General features: G+C 52.9%; 3 protein-coding genes across 3 annotated transcripts; all 3 read right to left on the bottom strand.

Annotated features, from left to right (window-relative positions):
* Positions 1-377: 377 nt before the first annotated feature.
* Positions 378-2,552, bottom strand: EsH8_III_000961 (WD40-repeat-containing domain protein; the record flags this gene model as incomplete). Its single annotated transcript, XM_083262686.1, has 3 exons — positions 378-603; positions 659-2,474; positions 2,534-2,552. The coding sequence occupies 3 exons, from the start codon at positions 2,550-2,552 to the stop codon at positions 378-380; spliced, it is 2,061 nt and encodes a 686-aa protein (XP_083123173.1).
* A 5,708-nt stretch (positions 2,553-8,260) lies between these two features.
* Positions 8,261-9,541, bottom strand: EsH8_III_000960 (SWIRM domain-containing protein; the record flags this gene model as incomplete). Its single annotated transcript, XM_083262685.1, has 1 exon — positions 8,261-9,541. The coding sequence occupies one exon, from the start codon at positions 9,539-9,541 to the stop codon at positions 8,261-8,263; it is 1,281 nt and encodes a 426-aa protein (XP_083123172.1).
* A 10,292-nt stretch (positions 9,542-19,833) lies between these two features.
* EsH8_III_000959 (uncharacterized protein) lies at positions 19,834-21,669 on the bottom strand (the record flags this gene model as incomplete). Its single annotated transcript, XM_083262684.1, has 1 exon — positions 19,834-21,669. The coding sequence occupies one exon, from the start codon at positions 21,667-21,669 to the stop codon at positions 19,834-19,836; it is 1,836 nt and encodes a 611-aa protein (XP_083123171.1).
* Positions 21,670-22,252: the final 583 nt, after the last annotated feature.

Raw genomic sequence — 22,252 nt, 5'->3', positions numbered from 1 at the left:
CAAATCAATATTCAACGTAAGGGGCATTGGTGGTATTCGATGTAACATGCCCGTAGGTGACTTCGCGTTGGCTAGGTAGAGATATAACAACACATAGCCAATTGAGTGGCAGCGTCCTCACGAACCATGGAGAAGCTGGAAGCGCGAAAGGATTGACATTGGCCCTTGAGACTATCAAGACCCCTGAAACGCCACAACTCCGGATTATTAATGCGTTGTTGCCCAGCTCCAATTTGAACTTCAGGAGGAACTCTATCCAAACTCCTTTCTCTGCCCTGTCCTGGAATGATAACTGCCCCTCCTAAACACTCCAAACACCCCGCTGCATTTCTTGCTGTGTGGGGTACGGTGAAGGCACAACTGATTACTGTTTGATGCTATTCAGTGACACCAATCTCATACCCAATCAACACTTCAGTGCTGGTGCCTTCCCAACCGCGCGTTCCGGCAGCTGATATCATGAAGCGGCATGTCCGGTCAATATAAAGGGAAGATATGACACCAGCACGTGGGGGCCCGGGAATAATCAGGAAAGGAACTGTAGAGTGTTTGAAGGCCCGCGTGTCCCTGAGATCATACAACCGAAGAATATCATGGGACGCACTATTCGTGTATTAGTTTCAAGTTCCGTATCCAACCCTCGCTTTTCAAGACTTACCATACTAAATGCCGGCCATTCGGCATCGCTCGCACTGCACTCACAGCTCCACTGCCGGCCGGGAACTTGAGGGTTCGTTCCGGCGCCCAGCCGCTTCTAGCCTTGTGAATACTGTACTCTTCCACCGTTCCGTTTCGCCTACCGGCGTAGATCCAGTTGCCATCCGGACTCCAACAAGCTCCCATGCACCAAGGAGGCACACCTCGCTGGTTGCTTATCCTGGCAACAGGATCTTGAACTCGGCGGTCCCAGAGTCTGATTGTGCCATCGATGGCTGCAGAGAAGAATATCGTGTCGGCAGATTGAGTGGGGTCCATAGCTGGAGCAGGAGGGTCTGACGCAAAAATCATGGATGGCGATCCGGCCGCTGGCTCTGTTGTCTCTGCATCGGGCGCTTGGGGGGTCTCCGGCACGCCAGATGCTGAAGGCTGAGCTGTGGCATCGTCCATGCTGTTGTCCTGAGCCGAGGGATCATCGGTCGTAGGAGCGTCCGGGGCGGCTGCTGCAGGCTGGTGCCTCGAGGCTTCTGGACTGGCACTTTTTGGAGGCTGTACTGCTGGCGCTGAATTTGAGTCCGCATTAAAGGCATTCGCCATATCAATGTCGGCGGAATGGTCCATGCCCCCATCCTGCCCAGAACCATCATGAAGATGTGGCATTCCCATGTCGCCCATAGCCCTTGAGAACTCATCATCCTCATCGCCACCATAGTTACCCCCGACGTTATCGCCAAACAGTGACCCAGTGTCGCTGCCCCCGAAGAGCGACTCATGTGCCGGCGATGCTTGTCCCTCGGCGCCTTCGCCAGAAGGGTTGGGTGCTGCTGCATCAGCACCGTTTAGGCCGCTTGTGGCACCGTTCTGCAATGGCTTATCATTATTGGAGGTGATGGTCGGATCGAACTTGATATCTTCCTCCATTGCCTCGAGAGGGATTGGTGCTCCATTCACCGGACGGAGCTCAATGGCAGAAATCTGACCTCCACTGCCGTCAAAAGTTCGCTTTATGGCCCCCGAGTTCAAGTCCCAGTCAAAGATGTTCTTGTCCCAGCTGCCGCTGATGACGCTCTTCTCGTCTTGCGCCAAGGTCAAGACGCTCACAGCATTTGTGTGTTGTTGCAGGCAGGTGATGCGCTTTCCTTCATCGTGCCTCACGCTCTGGAGATTGATGCCACCAGATTCCAGACCGGAGAGAAGCCACAGCGCCTGTGAGTTTACGGCTAAGGAGTATACCGGCGACAATACGTGCTCTTCATTCCCTCTTGGATTTGGTGGTCCCGGCTCCTCGTTCTCCCAGTATGACATCAAAATGCCTGCTTTGACGACGCTATCGACAAATGGGTGCCTTTGCGCAACTGTAAGAAGCTGTTTTCCGTTTATGGTACCCGGCCCATCGTATTTTCGTATGTAGCCATCAGAGCCACCCGTCATCCAGTATCGAAGATCGGGCGTGATGGCGACCGCGTTAATGCTCGTAGCCTGTGGGGCAGCCATCGTGGGCACGATATCATAAAGGCGGGCCCTGACGGCTTCCGGTCGGACGGTCGGGAATAGACTCGAGGATGGCATTGGCGATTTTCCCTTTTGCGTCTCTGGGGAGGCCCTCCCATCGGCTGAGTTGCCTCTAGAGGGTTCTCTCGGGTCTTCTGTCGCCGCCGCCTCGTCGGCCTTTTCTTGCGCATCGTCTCCTGTTTCTTCTCGGTCGCCATCGTCCTGGTCGTCGTCATTTTCCTCCTCCTCAGGTTCCATATCTCCCTCTGCGTCATCTACATCTTCCATAACCTCGTCCTGATCATTTTCGGAGCTCGCATTGGAATCTGGCGTACCCAAAAAGGTCAGCTGGTTTATTGCGAAAAGACGGAGCACATAATCGTACCTCTATCATCATCATCCATTTTAGAGGATTAGTGTGCAACGGGCGGTGCAGCTAGCTACGCGGGTGAAGCTGGAAGGAGCGGGATTGTGTCGTCTTCGAGGGTTCGCGACGTCGGCGGCTTGGCGCGCAAGCTGGCAGGACGACAAGTGGCGGTATTAATGCGGATTTGTGGTGTTTTCGAGTTTATTTAGTCGTATGGCGGAAAGAAAGTGGGGAGAAAATAAGCTTGCGGAATGAATATCGGCGACAATGGCCGGTAGAAGCTGGAGGTGAAGGTGGATGTGGTTCGCATTGGAGAGTCGCGAAAGCTGTGGTCGCGACGTGATCAGGTTGGAGCACCTCACAGCTCGGCGGGGCCCTAGTGCAGTGTCCACATCACCCTGTACTTTGCGCAACGCAGGGCAATTTAGCTTTCCTTTCTAGTGGGGTCGGCCGTGGAATTCCCAAAGGGACGACAAGGTCACAAAGCCCAGCCAAACTAGCATCCTCTGGAATTGCGCTCAACCTCCACGAAAGCGGCTTCGGAACAGAAACTGACAACCTCCAGGCTAAGGATAGGTATCTGGCCGGCTAAACTTCGGCGCGGTCCCGAACGTAGCTGTTCCGGACAGTCTCCAGACGACGTTCAGTCATCCGGCATGATCCATGCTATCCACCCAACAGCTTGCCAGCAGGAGAAACTGCCTCATCTCTCTCTCAACGCTTGTATGTTACAGCCCGGAGCCTGTTTGGCTGTCTTCTAAAGGAACATGAAATGGCATCTGGCTCCCTCGAAGCCCACACATTGCCCCACACTGAACGGGCTTGTTGCGTGGAGGATCACAATGAAACCGAACAAACATTCAGCCACCCTTGGATCTAGAAATCCCCGATTTACACATCACCGCTGGCTTGATTGATCCCGACCGGGTGCTTGTCATTGTCATAATTGAGGCTCACTCAAATTATTATGAAGCAGTTTGAAATGCCACGGAGGGCCTGAAGCAAGTAGCAAATGAAGAGTAGGCATAGCTTTTATTGTATTTGTGAAGCGAGACGGATCCATCTTTAGATTGGGTTTGAGAAGTATCTCATACGCGGCGCAAGTACAGTCCAAAACTCTTCTTATTGTCCCGTATTCTTCATCTTTGGATATTTCAACCCTTCATGGCGGCACTTGCTCTCCCCCTACGCCCATACACATCCCCATTCAGAGTGACATACTCAGCTACATCCAATCAAAATCAAGGCTAAGTGAATGGAAGATGCCCGCCCTTCGACAAATTCCCAGGAAGTTAATGGCATTTTTTCAATGTCCCCCGGGGGCGGGCAAGATTCACGTCTATGGCGGCGCTCGAGGTGTTACTGAGCATGCAGCCGTTCGATGTACAGGTCATCTCCACGGCGCAAAAGAATGATACCGTTAATGAATTTCTCATCTACTCAGAGAAGCATTTTCAATCTCGGACCACAACCTCACGAGATAGCATGTTATAGAGACGATACGCAGAAACACCGTAACTTACCCAGACATCAGGCCTAGATCCTCGTCGGCGTCGATTCCAGCGATATCATCAACAACTTATTATGCCTGAACGTTTCCTGGAGGTTGAATTGATCAGCGCTGGACAATTTACATGTATCATGACTCACATGGATGACGACACCAACTGTACTGCTGGGCAGGTCTCACAAACCCCACTTTGACCATGGCTCGGCAATCAGGTACTTGCTGTATAAACTCATCGCGGCGTCCATGTTCCTACCTATGGCGATGCTGGTGCCGAGAAGGCATCAGATCCTAAACATGGCGAAAAGTTTCCCACAAACAAGAATGAGCAGTTGGCTGGAAACCCCATCTTGATTCCGTGGTGGAAGAAGGTAAAGCTTCCAGAAAACGTTGGTTTGTAATCCAAGCGCGAAACCATGGCCCAGCAGTTCCTTGGCCAGAATCAAAACTACTAGACATACCTTATGAGTATTGTGGGATGGCATATTGATATCTTGAGCAGCTGTACATCGCATCGGGCCAAATGTTATTTTCCATCAATATTCTGATAGATCAGCGACGTCACCGGAGAGCCAAAGCTCGTGTGGTGGCAAGAGGACGTCGAAACTACCCGGCAGTCGAGGGCGCGTATCATCAGTTGCACAATAGCATAGCTCACCGCGGACTCATTACCGTAATGCGGCCGTAAGTCATGGTGCTTGAAAGGCTACAAAGACCCGCAAGGCAAACATCACCGCAGCCTTGCTCCTTGCCCTGCAACATGCTGTTTCGGCGGGCGATCGTATGTAACTCTCGCCTCACGCAGACGTCATGTGGCTCTGCAATCCACATTTCAAACCCAACATCCCTCTGTTCAGCAGCTCATTAAGAGAGGCTTAGAGCTCTTGAGTCTCTATATGCAAAGGCGCATCACACCAGATATTCCCAAGCTGGGCAACATCTGGTATCTGCTTATTGTTGACCAGCCCTGTAAACCGAATCAAGACGCGATTTGCGGCATAGTTTCATATAATCTGCTCTGGTTTGACTACAGGCACTCCGAGTCAACGAACATTTATTCCAGCAAATTCAAAGCGTTGGAGCCCAGCCCATATAGAGCAAAATGGCAACTAGGTTAAAAGTCTCGGCCGCAAGTCATTTCCCGGTCCCCTACGAGGCGCACCGGAAGAAGATACAAATCCGGCAGCCAGATCATTAGGAGAGATTCGCAAGCAACAATAGTTGCGATATACGCTGTTAGGCGGCGGAGTGGCATTCACGGAATGATATGCCTTTAAAAATATTACGGGTAGGATTGTTTGCCATAGTTGAGGATAGCCGTTTGCTAGCTTACTACGCAGAGGCCCTTACAAGCCGGCGCTCAACGACACATTCACAGACATATTTCAAGTAGCAGTACGCGGACGTCCTCTAAGTGTTCCATCGCGAAAGGATTCTCCAGACTCTCTGCTGAAGATGGACTCATAGAACCGAGCAGCACGTAAGGCGTTTGGGTGTGCAAGCTACGTCATTCCGAACTATCTAGGGGTAGATGGGAGGGGGCCTACAGTGACAGCACCTACAACGTGGGTTATCAAGCAGGAGTAAACCATACTAGAGATCGAATCCAACAGGGTAGAAAAAGGGATAACGCAATTCTAACTAGGCTTGTTGAAGAGAGTGAGTTGTCGAAGGGGAAATAGCTAAATGCTAAGTATGGCCAGGTAGATTGTTCATCTCTGGTGGTAGTCCTATACTAGACTCGTTAACTTCCCGTTCGAGAACAACCGGGTCCTTGGTCATGTTCAACTGAAGTTTCTCGAGGCCATTCGACGAAAGGTGAGATTGCATAGTCCAGTCATCATCATTACAGCGCGCCGTCTGACACCAGCGGTCCTGCGGAGGAGGTGTGCCGGGTCGCATGGACGGGTTCCCGGAATGTTTCTTGCTGCCTTATCGATAGCTTATCGTGCGCGAAGTTATCCTACTTCCTCTTGCCTCAGGCCATGACAACGTCGTCCTAAGGTGTGTCCAAAAAAGGTGTGAACGAGCCCAATACCTGCACACCCCCTAGAGGTGCCTGCCCACCTGCCTCCTTACCGTAAAAGGTGAGGTACGAAGCACCGGGGAGGGACCAGCCCACTCATGCGCACGAGGCGCCCGGGATGGTAGGGGCCACAACCGCTGCGGCAGGAATGGAAAGCGGAAGCGAAAAATTTCATTTCAAGCCACAACGGCCGGGATTTTCTCTCATTGTTCGGATCGGTCAAGGACGCGATGCAGGTATCTGCAGCCCTCTGCAGCGCCGTACAGTACCGATCACCTTTGCACTTGGCCGGAACCTTGGGAAACAAGGCCAGCGCAGCCCAAGCACCAGATTGGCCTGGGCTTATCTCCCATTCTTGCCTCTGATGGGAAGTGGCAAGTCATCGGCGTCTAAGGACACGGCAGTTGTGGCTGTCTGCCAGAGCAGGCAGGAGAGACTGGGGGGCAGAACGAACAATTCACACATCTATAGACTATCATTCTTGTCATCTCTCGTCGTTTAGTATTTCTGGTCTGGCAGGTAGAGAGCCGGCGTGAAAGGGAGAGCCACTGCCCGTCTCCATTCGAACCGACTGCGTCAGCTCGAATGGTCCCCATGCCTGTACACATTAATGCCCTCGAGCTGTTCGGTCGCAAGGGTGGATCCTCACAAAGTATTATTGGATTAAACCGATTACGGTTCGCTGATTCAATCGGGTTGGCTTCAGTCAAATTGATGGCTGACCTTGGTTGACAGTGGCACTGATTGTCAGGCTTATTCTAGATGCACCACGCAACCAAAATCGCAGTTTAAGTCCATTCTCGGGGTGTGTCCATGAGAGCGAGTTGGGGCGAACGTAGTATGGCCAACGAGTTGACGTACGTCGGAGGAAATTAATATGACGGTAAAAATAGCCTGCCCATCCACATGCTCTCTGTCCAATCCAGTGGTCTCCTTTCCGCTGTGTTCCAAAGCAAATAAATATACAATGAAAATTAGGACAAACGCTAATTGCGAATCAACACCAAAAGGTGAGAGAAAAGCAGGCGCTCCACCCCCGCGTCATCGACAGGTAGGCGAACCGTGAACCATGACCACAAAGTTGCGCCCCGAGCTCTCGGCACTCCCGGGGGAGCCACCCCGCCGCCCTAACATAACGGTGCAGCAAGGGGCATTTCTGGCACCTGCGCTTGCTCGATCCGAACGTCCCGCCCGCGCCGTCGATCAACCCAACCGATTGCTCCGCAAAGAGCCTATCGCGGTAGGCAGGGGTTCACCCTCGACAACACGCCCCTACAAAACGCCAAAGTACTCATAGGGCTGAGCCAGGGTGTCTGCATTCCACCGACAACTCAACGCCAGCATCGTGCTGCAGAACTCAACGTCTCCAACTCTGTCACGTCGTCACTCAGAAGCCAATGGCGCATCCATATCTTGTAAAAAAATGATTTACTCGGCTTGGTAGCTAACACCGGATTGCGTGTCGGTTTCCGCCAACACCCGACTGACAGGTAGCCAAGGTATGTGGCAAGATGACATGAATAATGCATACGGGCCTTTCCAAGCAAGTTGTCTCTCTACCTATGCCCCCTTCGGCGAAAGATCGACTCTTTGACCGCGAACAATAACTTCCTATGTTCCATAACCGAGTGCCGCCCGCTCCGAACTGAACCTCATGAAGGAAGAAGGAAAAAGGGGGGTATGATGACCAACTGTCCCAAATGCAAAGATGGAAAATCCGGGTGAAAAATAAAGAAAATGTGGTGGAGTGGGGTGACATGACTGGGGTAATCAGATTTCTGTCGCACTCCGGGTATCATGGCAATCCCTAATGCTCTGATGTGTTAAAGGCTGTGTCCGTGATATGATGCTGAATGGGTTATGAAATCTTCCCAAAAACTAAAACAAATGAAGACCAAAAACCTGCCCGTCCTGGGCAAGGGGGGTGTTCGTAAGAGCTATGACGGTTTCATCCGCCCTCCTGGATGCAGGAAATCTGAAAATGAAAACAATCCCAAACTGAGGTCGCTGTATGCAGTATTCCGAAACATGACGAAAAGAAATGGTTCGAGTTGATCGTGTTGCCCGTATGTCGTGAGACGAGTCAAGTCGTAAACAGGATAGCTTCATAAAGAGGTATCGTAGTGAGTTGGAAATGTAGGCATGAAGGTACCAATGAGACTTTACGAATCATGCCAGATGATTCATAAAAAGATCATGCCTGAAATGATATTCAGACAAATTTGTTCATCCACTTCAGCTCCAGCCAGCCAACCTTGTCAAAAGCCGTCCAGAGTTTCGACGCCTTGTTGACGTCAATCTTGCAGGCTTGCTGAGCGTCTGTCTTGCGAAATTCTTTGCCCACCCTAGCACAATCCAAACGACGGACGAAGATACGCCGCTTGCTCGTGAGATAGGTAGCGCAATCTAGTCGTAGGTTGGCAGCAAGGCTGACTTCGTCAGGATGAAGCAGGTGGATGTTGGGATCGTCGCTGAGGTCAATGGGAGCACCCTTCCAATCCACCTTGAGGCAATTGGGTTTATCGGGTAGCGAGGATGATGGGGGGCAGTAATCAGGAAGCGCACCGAAATCGCGATCCTCTCGGTTTGGGGCAACGACGCGACGAGCAGGGTCCGGCGTGGCACTAACACGGCGAATGTGGCGAGTCGGGGGGCTGGTACGAACAGGTCGAGGAGCCTGAGGCTTGACAACCCGTTCGGGCTTGGGGTTGGCAGACGTAGCAACTTTGGTCTTCGTGGGTGCGAGCTTTGTTGTCTTGGCGGGTGCGGACTTGGCCGGGGCGATGGTCTGATATCGCACGACGCTATTCCACCGAGCGTGGTTCAACTTTCGATCCGCCCTGACTTGATCCCTCTCCTTCTCGTACCATGATTTTCTCTTGCTGGCAAACAATCTCATGACCTGTGATTTGAGTTGTAGAGCCAATTCATAGTCCTCTCTTTGAGGAGGCGAGCCCTCGCGGAACAAGCCAGGGGGGCGTGCAACAATATGCTCGTCGACAATGCGCCGGTGCTCAATTGATTCGGTGCTGGGGAATAGAGGTGGCTGAGCCGGGCTTGATGCCGTATCCTCACGAGGGTACAGAATGGGATCCTTGGCCGGTGTACCGGGCACGGGAACATTGCTAGATTCAGAAATGTAAGGCGAAACAGGAGGTGACATAGGCATGCTAGGCTTCGTCGCCTCGCGCGCATGGCGGGTACCGGAGGACATTGGTGCTGTGTGTTGTTGGTTTTGACTGAAGCTTTCGTAGGGTAGCAGCTCAGGAGGTGACATGAGGCTGCTGATATCGAAGACTTTCTTAGTGGTGCTCCGAGCCATGATGGTCGTTTGCTGGGGTGGCATGCTGCAATTTGAATCCATTGTCTGTGAGATGGATGCAGAGGAAGACGACTGCGTCTTGGACATGTTTAATGAGATTTGAAGGGCGCGAGTCGAGTTAAAATTCGTGGTGGGCTGTGTAATGGCGGAAGGGATGGGTTTGTCAGCCATCATATAGCGTTGACTGTGGCGAGGCGGAGTATGGAGATATCGGAGTTGGGGATTGGTTTCCGGGTGTAAAAGAAGACGATGGACTGCGAAAGAAGAGGCGGGTTCCTGGAGCGGAAACGGATTTGAAAAGCAGCAGGCGCTCCAAGGTTTTTCCGTCTTTGTGAGCGGTGTGACTTGGTTTGATTGTAAGCGAATGAGGCCGTCAATGGGGGGTTGTGTATGTGTGCCAATGGACAGTGTGGTTTTGATTGCCTCTTTACTGCGGTCTGGTGGTGACGTGGTAGTCGTCAATGGAAGAAATGCAGCTCGCGGTTACTTATGCGTTCGATGGCAACCACAAGGCTCCATTGGCTTTAATTGATTCAGCAATGGATGAAGTTGTGCGTCAATGGGGTCAAGAGGGCAGCCGATGGGTACGAGCAACCAGGGCGGCGGAGTGAACTGATATAGTATTTATTGATGAGGGGCGGTTGGTGGCGGTAGGTGTATGGTGTGGTGTTATTGTAGCGGTCGAGATGTGGCGACGGACAAGGTACCAAGCGGAGACGTCTGCGTATGCTTTGGAGCAGAACAGTGCGACGGATTGATGCAGTGGACGGAGGAAAATTGGAAGGAAAAGAGGAAGAAGGGAGAACGATGGACAGCACGGAGGGCAGCGAGAGGTAGAATAAGAAGGAACGGAAGTAAGGCGAAGCCTGGTGCAAAGTGGATGATGGATGACTGAGAAAGGAAGAGGGACGGACACAAGGCAAGGTCAGGTCAGGCAGACGGATGGAGAGGTAGGTGTGTTGGTAGGTTGGGTAGACAGTGGAGGCAAGTACCTAGCTAGGAATAATTAAAGGAAAGGCAAGCACATTGTAGGCAGACGAGAGACGGCACGGAGCGATTGAGGGACAGAGACAGAGACAGAGACAGAGGCATGGCGAAGCAGACTGGAAAGCGACGGGAGTGACGAGAGAGAGTCCGGGGGAGGAGGGACCTGGGCGCGGACGTGGACGTGGACGTGGAAAGCGGGCCTCTTCCTTCCCTGCCTTAGTCTGCCTGGTTTGGTTCTGGTTTTGGCTGGAAAGAGTCACTCGGCTGGGCCACGCCCACATGCTCACACACCCCCCTTCCCACCTGCCCACCCGCTGCTCACCATCCTCCCTCCCCTGCACCCGCCGCCGCCCCTTGTCTGCCATTTGGATTTCTAATATTGCCACACCTCATTGGGCGGCACGCCCCCTTTGGTGAGGAAGGCATTGGGTATTTTTATTGCCTTGAGGGCTATCCAGTAAGACCGAGCCACACCTCCTCACCAGTCGTGTATTCCTCCCAAAATCGCACTCTGACACGATTTGTTTATGGTAGGCGAGGGCGACCAGCACCGGCGCAGGGGGAGCAGTTATTGTTGGTTGATTCGGTCGCCCGGTCCTCATGTTGTGGCACTGTGCTTCCCTCGCCCCCTGTTCTCTCTGAGATACGTGACCTTTCTCTTCCTCCTCCTTCTCATCCTCTGTCTCCTCCTCTTTCACGTCTGTTGTTCTACCATCGAGAGTGTGCCTACAGTACTAGTTGTTGCGCACAACGGGGGTGTACGTCTAGAACGTCCGATCTCAGCGCAGCGTCACTCGCAGGTCCAGACCGAGGAACATGAAGGGGGTGTCGCGGTAGTTTAGGCGCAAAGTACCGCAAGTACACTTGAGCCAGGGATACACTCCCTGAGGGTTGGTACCTCCCCACCCTCCGCCTTTGACTCCTGCAAACAAAGCCCGCCAGCCCGCCCAAAAGTCGCCGTCTACCATGTACGCCAAAGCGCTCCAAGGAACGTATCTTTGGCCCATGCCGTGCCCCTCCCCCGCTGCCCCTCCATTCAAAGTGAAAGAAGCACCAGGCGCTTTGCTGCCATCCCCTGGCTCCGAGCCAGCATCAACGCAATGCCTTACAACCGCGACAAAAACAAACATTGTGTTGTTGGACGAGGCCAGGTGCCAGCAAAGTCGGCAGGCCGCAGGGCGGCCATTGACTTTGGCATTGACTCTCAATTGAGTCTTGCAAGGATCAATTGGAGGCTACCTTGTCCTTGCCCTGGCCTCGGTGACGACATCATCTCCGTACTCGTCTTATCCCACCTAATGCCCTCCAGAACCGCCGCTTCTCGCATCATCTCAACGCCCCCGTCATTGCGCTCAAGAGACCTCCACCCCCATTACAAACGGCCAACATTTTTTGGAGCGTGCCCATTACACTAGATCCAAAGGCGGTGCATCTGATGGCACGTAACAGAGGTGTGTGTCAAGAGGGGTGGGCGGGTGACAGCCTGTCTCTGATTTGGATCTCGAACCAAACACAGTGAAGTCACTTGGTCGCCGCTCAATGCCCAATCAGCTTCACTTTCTGCGAGCATTAGGCCACGCCATGAAAGCGCTCAGGTTGGATGCCGCCCTTGGCCCAATCAGGACTGTTCTCGCTGCTGAATCTCTACTGTACTGCTGCAGCTGGAACCCATGGGTCGGTACCTGATCGATACCCAAGACAGGGGCCATACGATTGTGAGGCCGGAGCAGAAATCCAAAGTCTTCCCGGACAAGGCGCTGGGTTTTGCGCCTCTGTTCCTGTTCCTCGGGCTAGCAGCCATTTTACCATTTCATGCCGGCCACCAGGAAAACAATTAAAGTTGCCTTTTCCTTCTTCATTTATTGACTGCCAGGTATTTTCATCTATGGCTCTCTGCCGACTACTACTAGGCAGGCAGCCTAGTCACAGTGTGCCCATGATACGGCGCCTCCGCCTGGTAATGTAAGGCAACAAGACAGGGCTGTGGCGCGAGAGTGTTGAGATGGCGCGGCGATAGACGATAGTTTGGAGGGGGCGGGCTGCCTTAGCCTCACTGGGCAAAACATGGGATGGCACGAAGAAAGATGGCAAGGCAAAGAAGGTGTTGGTAAGCTTTCGGTGGCGGTCAGTCAGGAGGTTTTGGCCAATTCAGGCATGAGAGCTAAACTAGGCAGCGGAGGGACTGTGTTGAGTTCGTATCTACCTTCTCTGATACCGGTCTCAAGTGTCGTTTGTGCATATGTCCAAGACTCACATTTCCATGACACAGTAACATATTGTGATCAATTTTGTATACTTGGTTATTCAGAAGTTGGAACTACCTTCACAGGCCCTCGAGTGTATGTACGTCTTTGTGACCCTTGTCATGCAACTCATTGTCGCCCAACGGATCCAACGGGCCAACAGCAGAGAGGCCCAAACGAATACACAAAGCGCATGGGAGTCCTGACATGAAACCAATCCCCTCAAGCTACCAGTGCCTTGGCAAGTACGTCAAGTACCTTGCAGCATCCAACATTGGCTCCAGAGCAACAGGCGTACTGGAAGACAACAAGAGCGGCCAGCAGTAGGTTTTTCAACAGACCAATTGGAGGCGAAGCCACGCGTAGTTATTCGACAACCACACGTGTAACTCCAGATTGGATTCAACGCGCAGCAGGGCAGAGCACGCCAGCACAAAAGACGTAACGCAAAAAGAGACTGATTACAGCTGTGCGCCATCGGGCGCATTTGCAGGTGTGCAGCACTTTACAATACTTTGTGTGTTTGTCTAGTGCCCACAAACTTCGATTCAAGCCAGTTCAATTGAAATCAGGGACGATGAACCAGTAATGGGGCCGAGTGACGGCCTGACCCTTGTACCTGTGTGGAATCCATCGATTCGGTCAGCTCAGAGTTTACTGATGCCAGTCGCTGCAGGAAGCGTGGCAATCGGCAACGGGATGACACAAGCAGCGGGGGCAATGAGCCATTGGCCAATGGCTGGCTCATTGACCGCTGAATTGCGCATCAAATACTCCAGTTTCCTGCCTGGAGATTGTCAATCTTGCACAATCGCTCTGCTCCGCAAATATTGGACAGTAAGGGCAAGGCATTGTGAAAGAAGCTCAGCAACCAGTCCGGCGCCCAAGACCCAAACAGGGGCGAGGCATGTATATAGGTAGACGAGATGCGGTGAGTAAGGTAGAATCTGGGCTGGCCGAGGAGGTGAATTGGTGGGGGGTGCCTGCCCTCTTCTAGTCGATTGACCCCATGCCTTCCTTCACTGTCTGTTGTTGTCAGGGACTCACTTTAGTAAGCAGCTGGGGCCTCTCAATATTCTCATGCTCAACGGCACCAGGTCTGTCGAGGGAACGAACAGCAATCCACGTTGACTAAGGCCGTTCGGCCGTTTCCTGCTGCTACTTGGAAAATGCCATGGTACCTCGCCGCCTATTGTACAGTGAGGTTCCATGCGTATTGCGGATGAATGCACTGTAGGGGCGGGGTACCGTGACGACTGCAAATGGGTGGGATGGCGACGCATGAGTGACTCTTCCATGTGCGCAGAGTTACGAAATGGAAGACTCACTAATTGTAGCACGGCCCAGTGCTTACTGGGGCCCGTGGTCCGTACCGCTTTATGTACTGCATACAGGCAGCAAGAGTCTGGAGGCTGCAGATGATGCCCTGTGTGTGAGTCACAAGAGAAGAACGCCTTTGATGATGGAGAAAGTGGGAAAGAGCGGCCTCTCGTTGGCCTCGCAGCGCATCAAGCCGAAACACTTGACCCCTTGAGCCCTTTTTGGCTTAGTGTAATCGCCACTTATCGATAAGACGTCACGGCTGAAGTGGAGGAGCCTACCACCACGGCCGGTACGTAACTACTTTATCTCAAGTAAGGCAGAGGCAAGCACAGAAGCAGACATGGAGGCAGGTATCCAACGGGAGTATGCATGTACCGGTACGATGCTTGTGGAGCAGGTACATCGATGCCCTTCCCTTCCCTACCTTTAACTCTCTTCACTCTCAGATACTGTTCCAGTCGCGGCGTTTGCGGGCCCAGCGAGAACTGTATGTACACAAACTCAGTACCTTTGCGCATTGCAACGGCTGCGGACCTTCTTCGCCCTTCCACAGATTCCATTACCTTTGCAACCTGCTAACAAATCCAACCCCCCCCCCCCCCCTCTCCAACTCCCGGCGCGTCGGATACTGATTCTTCACCGCAGCAAAGCACCCCCCCAAGAAATGCGAGTTCCGCCCAGATCTCTCGGCCAAAACTTGGCCCCCCGGTCCTGTCTCTGGCAACCCCGTCGCCCATTGCCTGTTTGCAGCCACCCTGTTCCGAAGGGCTCAAGTAGGGCTTAACGAGGACCGCAGCCAATCCCGAGCATCTCACCCACAACAGCTCAGCGCTTCCATCGCTATCCATCAGCCTACACTCCCCAGGAGGCCCGAATATCGCCTAGTGCATTATGGTACATGCTGTACAGCCACAACTGCTATGGCTCCTCCGAATTACCATTTCCAATCGAGAATGCAATTAATCCCTGGGAAAATCTGACATGCGACATGGCGGCTGCAGCAGTGATAGATTGGGGGTTGGCGTCCAAATCGGACTGGGAATGCGTCTGACTGTTAAGAGAGGTCCAACTGACGGGATGGTAGGGACTAGTCCTGAGGGGATGCGAATTTCCACAATTGAAACTGTACTTATACTTCCCTCACATCTCAGCGCAGCCTTTTTCGGCCATGGCTGGCTCAGCTCCAGCTTGAGTTGATTGCTCGGACTTGACGGACTTTACCCTCCGATCCTAGAACACACTTCCAGTCTTACGGTGGCCGACGCCATCGTTTGTCGTCGTCGTCGTCGTCGTCGTCATGGGACGAGTGTATGTATGCTAGACTCCTGGGTGCCTGGAGCCTGGATGGGGTAAGAACCCTCTACTCTCTCCGAGCTTTCCGGGCGATTGAGCGGCACAGCCATCAATTAAGGAATTCAGCCTCAGATGCAGCAGCACTCTACGTCCATGTGAATCGCAGAGGGACCTGGCTGGGGAGCTCCCCCGTCGGCGCAGTTGCTTAGAAAGCCACGACGCCGGAGTAACAAGGTGCAATGCGATTCTTGGCCACCCCGAACCGCCAGAAAGGATAACCTCCACTGCACTTAGCTTGCCTTTGTCCAAGGCAATTAAACCCACCCGAGCAATGCTCAAAGAGCACCATACCCAACACAATTTGGGGTGGGAGTAAAGTGCGCCAAAGCTGGTGCTCGGTCGGGCTCTCCCCCATATTATGATGCTGTGGCAGAGAAGTGCTTGCTACTGGGGGCTAATTGAGCCTCTCAAGCGGCCTGGTTTGCTCGCCAAGACCCAATACAAACACAGAAAAAAGGCAATTGGGGGAAATGAAAGCCCAAGAGAGCTTGGGAGGCTTGGACCGGCAGGCGCGGCTTTCAGCGCGGCTTTCGCATAATGTCTCTGGTTGAACAATTCCAGAATGCGCAGGCTGGGGATTGCGCCGTCCCATCTCCCATCTCCGGCCAAGCAAGTAAGCCGGTAAGCCTCAGAACTGATGGCCGGTAGACCTACAATGCTCGACCAACCCATCGCTGAATTGATTGAGCTATTTAACCCCTGTTTTTGTCTGTACAGTGCTTGGTAGCCTATTCGTCGCGAGGACCTAGAGTGTTATTGAAGGTTTTCTTTTCGCCTTTCGTGACGGCTGGATGCGTAGAGGGGGAGGGGGCGAACAAGGAGCACAGTATACGTTCACACCAATGGCCAAGGAGCCTTCGGCAACTCATCGAACACTCAATCAAATTCAATCTCCCTATTGTTATTTCGGGGCGCGGTTCTCGCGGGTAGCAAAAGCAACGAAACACATTGAGTTTTGCATGCCATCCTGGAAACGAAGCAACTCATGGAGTTGTCACTCGGCTTAGGGGAAGGAGGGGAGGGGTGTCTTATCGACCGGGGCGTTGGAAGGAACTTATCGATAGCGCCCGTTCCCGCTATCGATAGCAGCCGCAGCACAGCACATCATCGGTGGTCGGGTGCATGCTCGTTACAAGTTACGATCTACACAAATTAGGACGATAACGAGTTGTGTCGCAATTCACCGAGTGACCAACTCACCGTGGACTATCTTAGGGTAACCCTTCACAAGCAGTATCAGTCTGGCGGGAAGGCATTGCTAGTCAATGGTCAACGATCACACCCTTCCAGGCAAGCAAAACGGCCACATGACTAGCCCAAGTGTCCCCTTATCACCACCAGAGCGTGAAGGAGGTGGTGGTCTCGTGGGACGGATAGGCGGCGGCGGCGCTGGGGCTTGCGGGGAAGGATGAGACAGCAACAACGCGGTGCGCTCTGGCTCTGGCTTTGGTTCCGTCCCCAGCTCTTTAGGTCCGCCTATCAGTAGCTCGTCGCCGCATTGTCGTCATGGTGTTCCCTTCGTGGGACGGTCCTCGGCCGTTGCGGGAGTGAGCTGATCACGAGGAACCAGTCTCAAGTGAGACAGACCACCATACCATAACTCATGTTGCCATTGAAGCATTTGTCTCCCGACAATGGCTGGGGACACGGCAATTGCACCCCCGTTGTGGTATGCTTGGTTGTAGTGGTGGGGCAAAGAGGATGTTCGCTCTCATCATCCACATGGCCCCCTCATCAGATGTTAAATGCGTCAATTGGCCACTATTCGTACTCACACCGCACTGCTCTAATTGCGGTACAGTACTGCTGCACTCTTAGTCCATCGACACCCTCCTGGTGTCCCTCAATAAGCCGAAATGCTCCGTGCAGCAAGGGACAATGGCTGGCTTTACTGCTCAATTGCGCCGAGAAGAGGGGAGCGAAAGGAGGGAGGGGTAAGATGGCGGTCGACGGGTCTGGGTCGGGGTCGAATTGTTGGCTTGCTCACTGCTCCTAGCCGTGAATATCGACGAGACGCGCGATACGCACCATTATGGTCTCGAATTGGATCAACACACTAGGTACAGATGGGGATGCTCCAGTTCCATTTCCCTACATTGGCTTAGTCCGGCGTCAAGCTCCGAATCCGCACCTGCCTTGCCCTTGGTCCATCGCGAAGGAAAGGCTCATCAGAGAGAGGTGCGCAGCGGCGATAACGACATGCATTTCCTTATCACCCCTCCTTCTTTGCCCATTTGTCCTGGATCGGAGTTTGCGCAAACCGCTCCCGCCAAGGCGAGTGAGGGGTTCTCTTCACATGCAAAGGGATATTAAAGGTACGTACATGGCATTCGGACAGAAACGGCCTGCCTGATCCAGCAAGCACCAACCGAGTCTCAGTGGGGGCCCATGGGGGGCCTGAATTCCTCAACAGACGGGGGTTCAACACACTGTGTAAGTACCCTGAACGTCCACGCCGGGCCCAATTTCAACTTTTTTGTGTGTGCATAGCGTGTGCAAATGGCTTACCATGGTGACATTTGTCGGCCGGTTCATAATTATTGACAATTGCCCCACACGATCCGTGACAACGAGTGCTGAGAAATGTACACGAGCCATAGGGGCGCGCAGACTGCTGGCTGTGGGTAAATAACCTTGCTTGTCTTTGACCGAAAAGCATAGCTAGGGCGTGTCTGATGAGCAAGATGAGGGTGGTATGAAGCGTACCTAGTGTACTTTTTTTTATCTTGGCCGTTGAGGAACACATCCATCTAATCTTATCAATCGCATCACATTTCGTCACCTTTTTGTCCACTTTTTCCCAAGAGAAGTGGAGGGAAGCATTCTCTCGCATACTTTAGTGTAAATGTCAGGCCTCGCCAACTCCTCGGCAAGGAAATGCAACTACCTTATTGTCTACCGGAATCGAGGATATTAGCAGATGAAAGGCTTTCGCCGAGACAGATAGTGAACGATGCAGATTGAATGAACCTCCATGGTATCCTTGCATCTATTCTTGATCCTACCAAGTCCGCGTTTATGTGTCGTTGACGGGCCGTTGACAGCCCGTTGACGGAGAGGTTCATCTGAACCCCCACCCCAGAAATAGCTTTAGCCGCCTGCGTAGTTCGTCTGTCCTTGCTGCCGTAGGTTGAAAAGAAATAGCTTGTGACCTGGCCGGCATGAGACAACTACGCCTCTCGCAAGTCGACCGATTTGCGCAACGCCCATTGGCAAGACATAGCCCGCCCAGGAAACGCACATCGGGATACCACAGCTGTGAGTTGCACGGCAGCAACGCCACCATGAAACGAACCCGCACTCAAGGGGAGGTAGTCACTGTTCCCCAGTAACACAAGAAAACTGGATCTGGTCCGAAACCGATTCCATTGATATCAACAACACGGCGTTCCAATGCGCATAGCATACATAGCCCACAACATGGCTGCCCACAGCGCTGCCGCCCCGCGCAATCTCGCTACCAGTCGAGCCGTCAAGTTTCCAGCGATTTTGCGTAGTACGTGCTCACAAACTTAATGCCTCGCCATGGACTGTTTACCTCTTTTTCTTTTCCTATGCGAAATAGTTGATACCTTTCGGCGCCATCTCCTAGTTCCATGGCGCTTCGTTGTTCTCTCCTGGTCCAGAACCGAAAAGCACACATGTGGAAACTCTTGAAATCCCTGATGATCGCAGTGGATGAAATAAGCAAATGTGGTTTGACGTAGCGTCCTGACCCTGGCCCTGGTCCTTTAAGCTGTAAAACAATGCCACTTCTTTAAAGTCTTAAAGCCATGCGGACATCACAATGCTATGGTAGGAGAGTCATCACTACCATCGACACATCTTACTGGCCCATGGCATCTGTTCTAAGTCTGATCCAACAAGTAGCCATCTAGCGACTTGAGTTGTGTCCATCTGTTTCTTGAGTGTATTTATGTTCCTCTAGGACAGGTAACTGATTGGGCCTCTTGTGGAAGGTGTCCCTAGCCAAAGTAGCTAAAGTAGCTAGGAGTGGCTAGGCATGTTGTCTAACGCGACAACGATCAAAGTCTAGGGCCCAAGGAACTCGTCGCAACATGAGCAACCTCCCCACCCCGTCCTAATATCCCATGTGTTCGATTAAAACAAATGACGGTGCCTTGATTGCAGATCCGAAGACAACTCAACGTTCGGACTGGCTTCAACTTGCTATGCTTCGAGACCGACATCTGACTACAGGCAGGCCATCAAAGTCAAACACACAGCCATGCACTCCCGCAGTATGGTATAAGGCATGGGCTACCTCAGGCATATTGGTAGACATGACGTCCTATGCAGTGCTCGGCCCACGCCTCCTTGGTCAGGCAAGGTCAGGAGCCAACGTCAATTGCAAAAGTAGATTCCGACAAAGAAATCGACCAACTAGGCATTTCCCTGTCGTAAGATTCCGGCATCCGATGACTCTCTGCTTGGTTACGTATTCTGGGGGCGCTAATAATGTCCAAACCAGGTCGCGGTAGTGGCTGCCTAATGGCATATTGAAGCCTTGTGTGCCTTAGACAGGCTGCCACTGCTATGACTCTTCGCCGACAGCTTTCACGAGAAGTCGTACACCACGAGGCTCTCTCTGCCATCCTTGGCTTCTTTCAATACGATGACCATCTCGTCGTCAAACCCCACCCAGTTGCGTCGGTCGTCCCAGCGATCAGACAATGATTTGGCCAAAGGCCCGTCGAAGTCCTTAGCAACTGTCTCTGAAATTGAGTTGGGTCGGATTTCGATGCTCTTGCCACTGACGCGTCCCTCAAGCTCCCATACTCGTATTTCTTCGCCCCGACAGCTGACACTTACGGCCTTGCCCCGCGCCGTTATCTCTGCGTCGCTGATGCCTGAGGTGTGGCCCCAGAGACGGACACCTGGGGAAACGTTTAGTTTTGTCGCATTCGATGTGCATACATGTAGAATCAAGGTGTTGTCTGCCATCGCGGCAAGTAAATACGGGTGGTTATAACAAAGCGTTGTCGGGCCATCTGACGACATTTGTGTTGACGCTTGTGCTTGTTGAAGCTCCCCTGAGGGCGTGGCGGAGGCTGACGATGGAATTGTGACCGGGTCGGTAAATGCAAGTCGAGTTGACACGACTTCAGACGAGGAAAGCAAACCTGCACCTTCACGCCGTATCTGAAGGTCCTGGATACCGATGGACCACCCCTCTCGTGTAGGGAATGTGTAGGCAATCGATGCAATCACATGTGAAGCCATCTGACGAATCGATAAAGCTAGCGGCGCTCGCGATGTGTGTGACTTGAGGGACGTCAGCAGTATTGGTGAGGAAAGTGAAATTAGGTCCTGCGGGTTGCCTTGTTTTCTCGCAGCTTTTGAGTGCTTAGCCCTTGGGAATGGCAACTCCTCCGTCTCGCTAGTTGACTCTCGAGGCATTGCACTTTCCGAACCAGCCTCTGTCTCGCTTTCTCCCGAAATGGCGGCCTGGCTTTGATGCCGCGTGACCGCCTCCCTCCCTGACGACGGTGACCGCTCAAAGCTGTACAAAGATACCAGAACGGATTTCGTGGCAGTCAAGATGAACGGGTGACGATAGGCGATGCCAGCCAGTTGGCCGTTGCTGGATTTTTCATGCTTGTACCTTTTCAGGAACCTGCCGTCTTCAAGGTCTAGCCTCCAGACGCCAAAACTACCATCCAAAAACCCGACTGAGACGTCGAGCCTTTTGGCCTCGAAAGCTTGGTCGTCGACCGTCAAGCAAGTCGGGGTTGCCTCATCCGTTCCATTTCTGAGCCCGATCTGAGCCACGGGTTTCCTTGTCTTGAGGTCCCAGGCTCTCAGTCCCAATGCGCCGTCTGCGGTTACGGCAATGCCCTCGACCACTTTGGCAAGTGTCTTCCTCGCCTCTGACGGAGCGAAAGGAGCCTCCCCAACCTTAAGCTCTTCAACAGAGGCTTTCCCACTCGCCCAATTGTGCCGTAGCTTATACTGACGTTTCCAGTCAACCAGCTCCCCGGAACCGCCTCTCCGACCCCAGCCGCCATCAGCCCAGACCGTCCGCCGTGCGGCATAGTGTATCCTGGTGCTCCCTCGGGAAGAGCCGTCACGGAACCCAGGTATTCGCAAGGCGCGAGGGAGAACGAAACGGTGGTAGTACAACGTCCGCCACAGTTGAGAGTCGGAGGACAGACGATAGAAACGGCGGGACACCGGTGCTATTCCTAGGAGATTCGAGGTGGGCAAGAGCGACAAAATACGCATGAGTAGTTCATCCGACAGTGACGAAAGGAGGTCATCAGCTGCAAATGTCGGTTTAGGATCGGTCGCCAAGCCCGAGCTGTTGCGTTGCGATGCGGTGAGGCGTGCTCTTTTGGAAATGGGCGACGGCTCCTCTGCGCCAGTAGGTGAGTGGTGCCTTTTTCGCTGCATTCTTCGGGTCGGAAAGGTCAGCTGCAGTGACTTTCCTTATGTCGGTCGCATCTCATGTAGTGATTCTGTCGAAAAAAAAATCGGGCATCGTAAAGGGCGTGTCTATGTTACGTCTCCCTCATCATCGGCGGTGATTACGCTGCGTCGCTAGAGAGTTGCGGCGCCAGGTTGCGATATCCGATAAGATAAGATAACCCGCTGGCTAGTGGGGAGAGCACTGACCATAAACCCTGTCCATGATCCTTGCCTGCTTTAAGGATGCATCCTTTTCCGCAAAAGGCTCAGCGGTTTTATTTTCCCTGGAACTGGTTGCGTATTAGCTATTCCTGCTCCATGTTTTTGGGTAAGGCAACGACGATAACAGCGCACCCCAAATATAGCATACTAATTCCGACAATAGCCATTCTGGTTACCCGAGTAAACTGTCTCCCAAGACGACTGAAATGGCAAGGCCCTCTAACGCTTCCGCTCCCATGCCAAACATGGCATAAACACCAAATCAGACAGTCCCATCCAGAGACTGACCCAGGTACATGGCGTGATATATGCGCCCGTTTCTACAGCAACTGCCCGTACTTCTCAC

Source organism: Colletotrichum jinshuiense, chromosome 3 (genome assembly GCF_051148585.1).
Source record: "Colletotrichum jinshuiense chromosome 3, complete sequence".
In the NCBI taxonomy this organism is placed as follows: Eukaryota; Fungi; Ascomycota; class Sordariomycetes; order Glomerellales; family Glomerellaceae; genus Colletotrichum; species Colletotrichum jinshuiense.
This window is presented reverse-complemented; position numbering and strand designations above follow the sequence as displayed.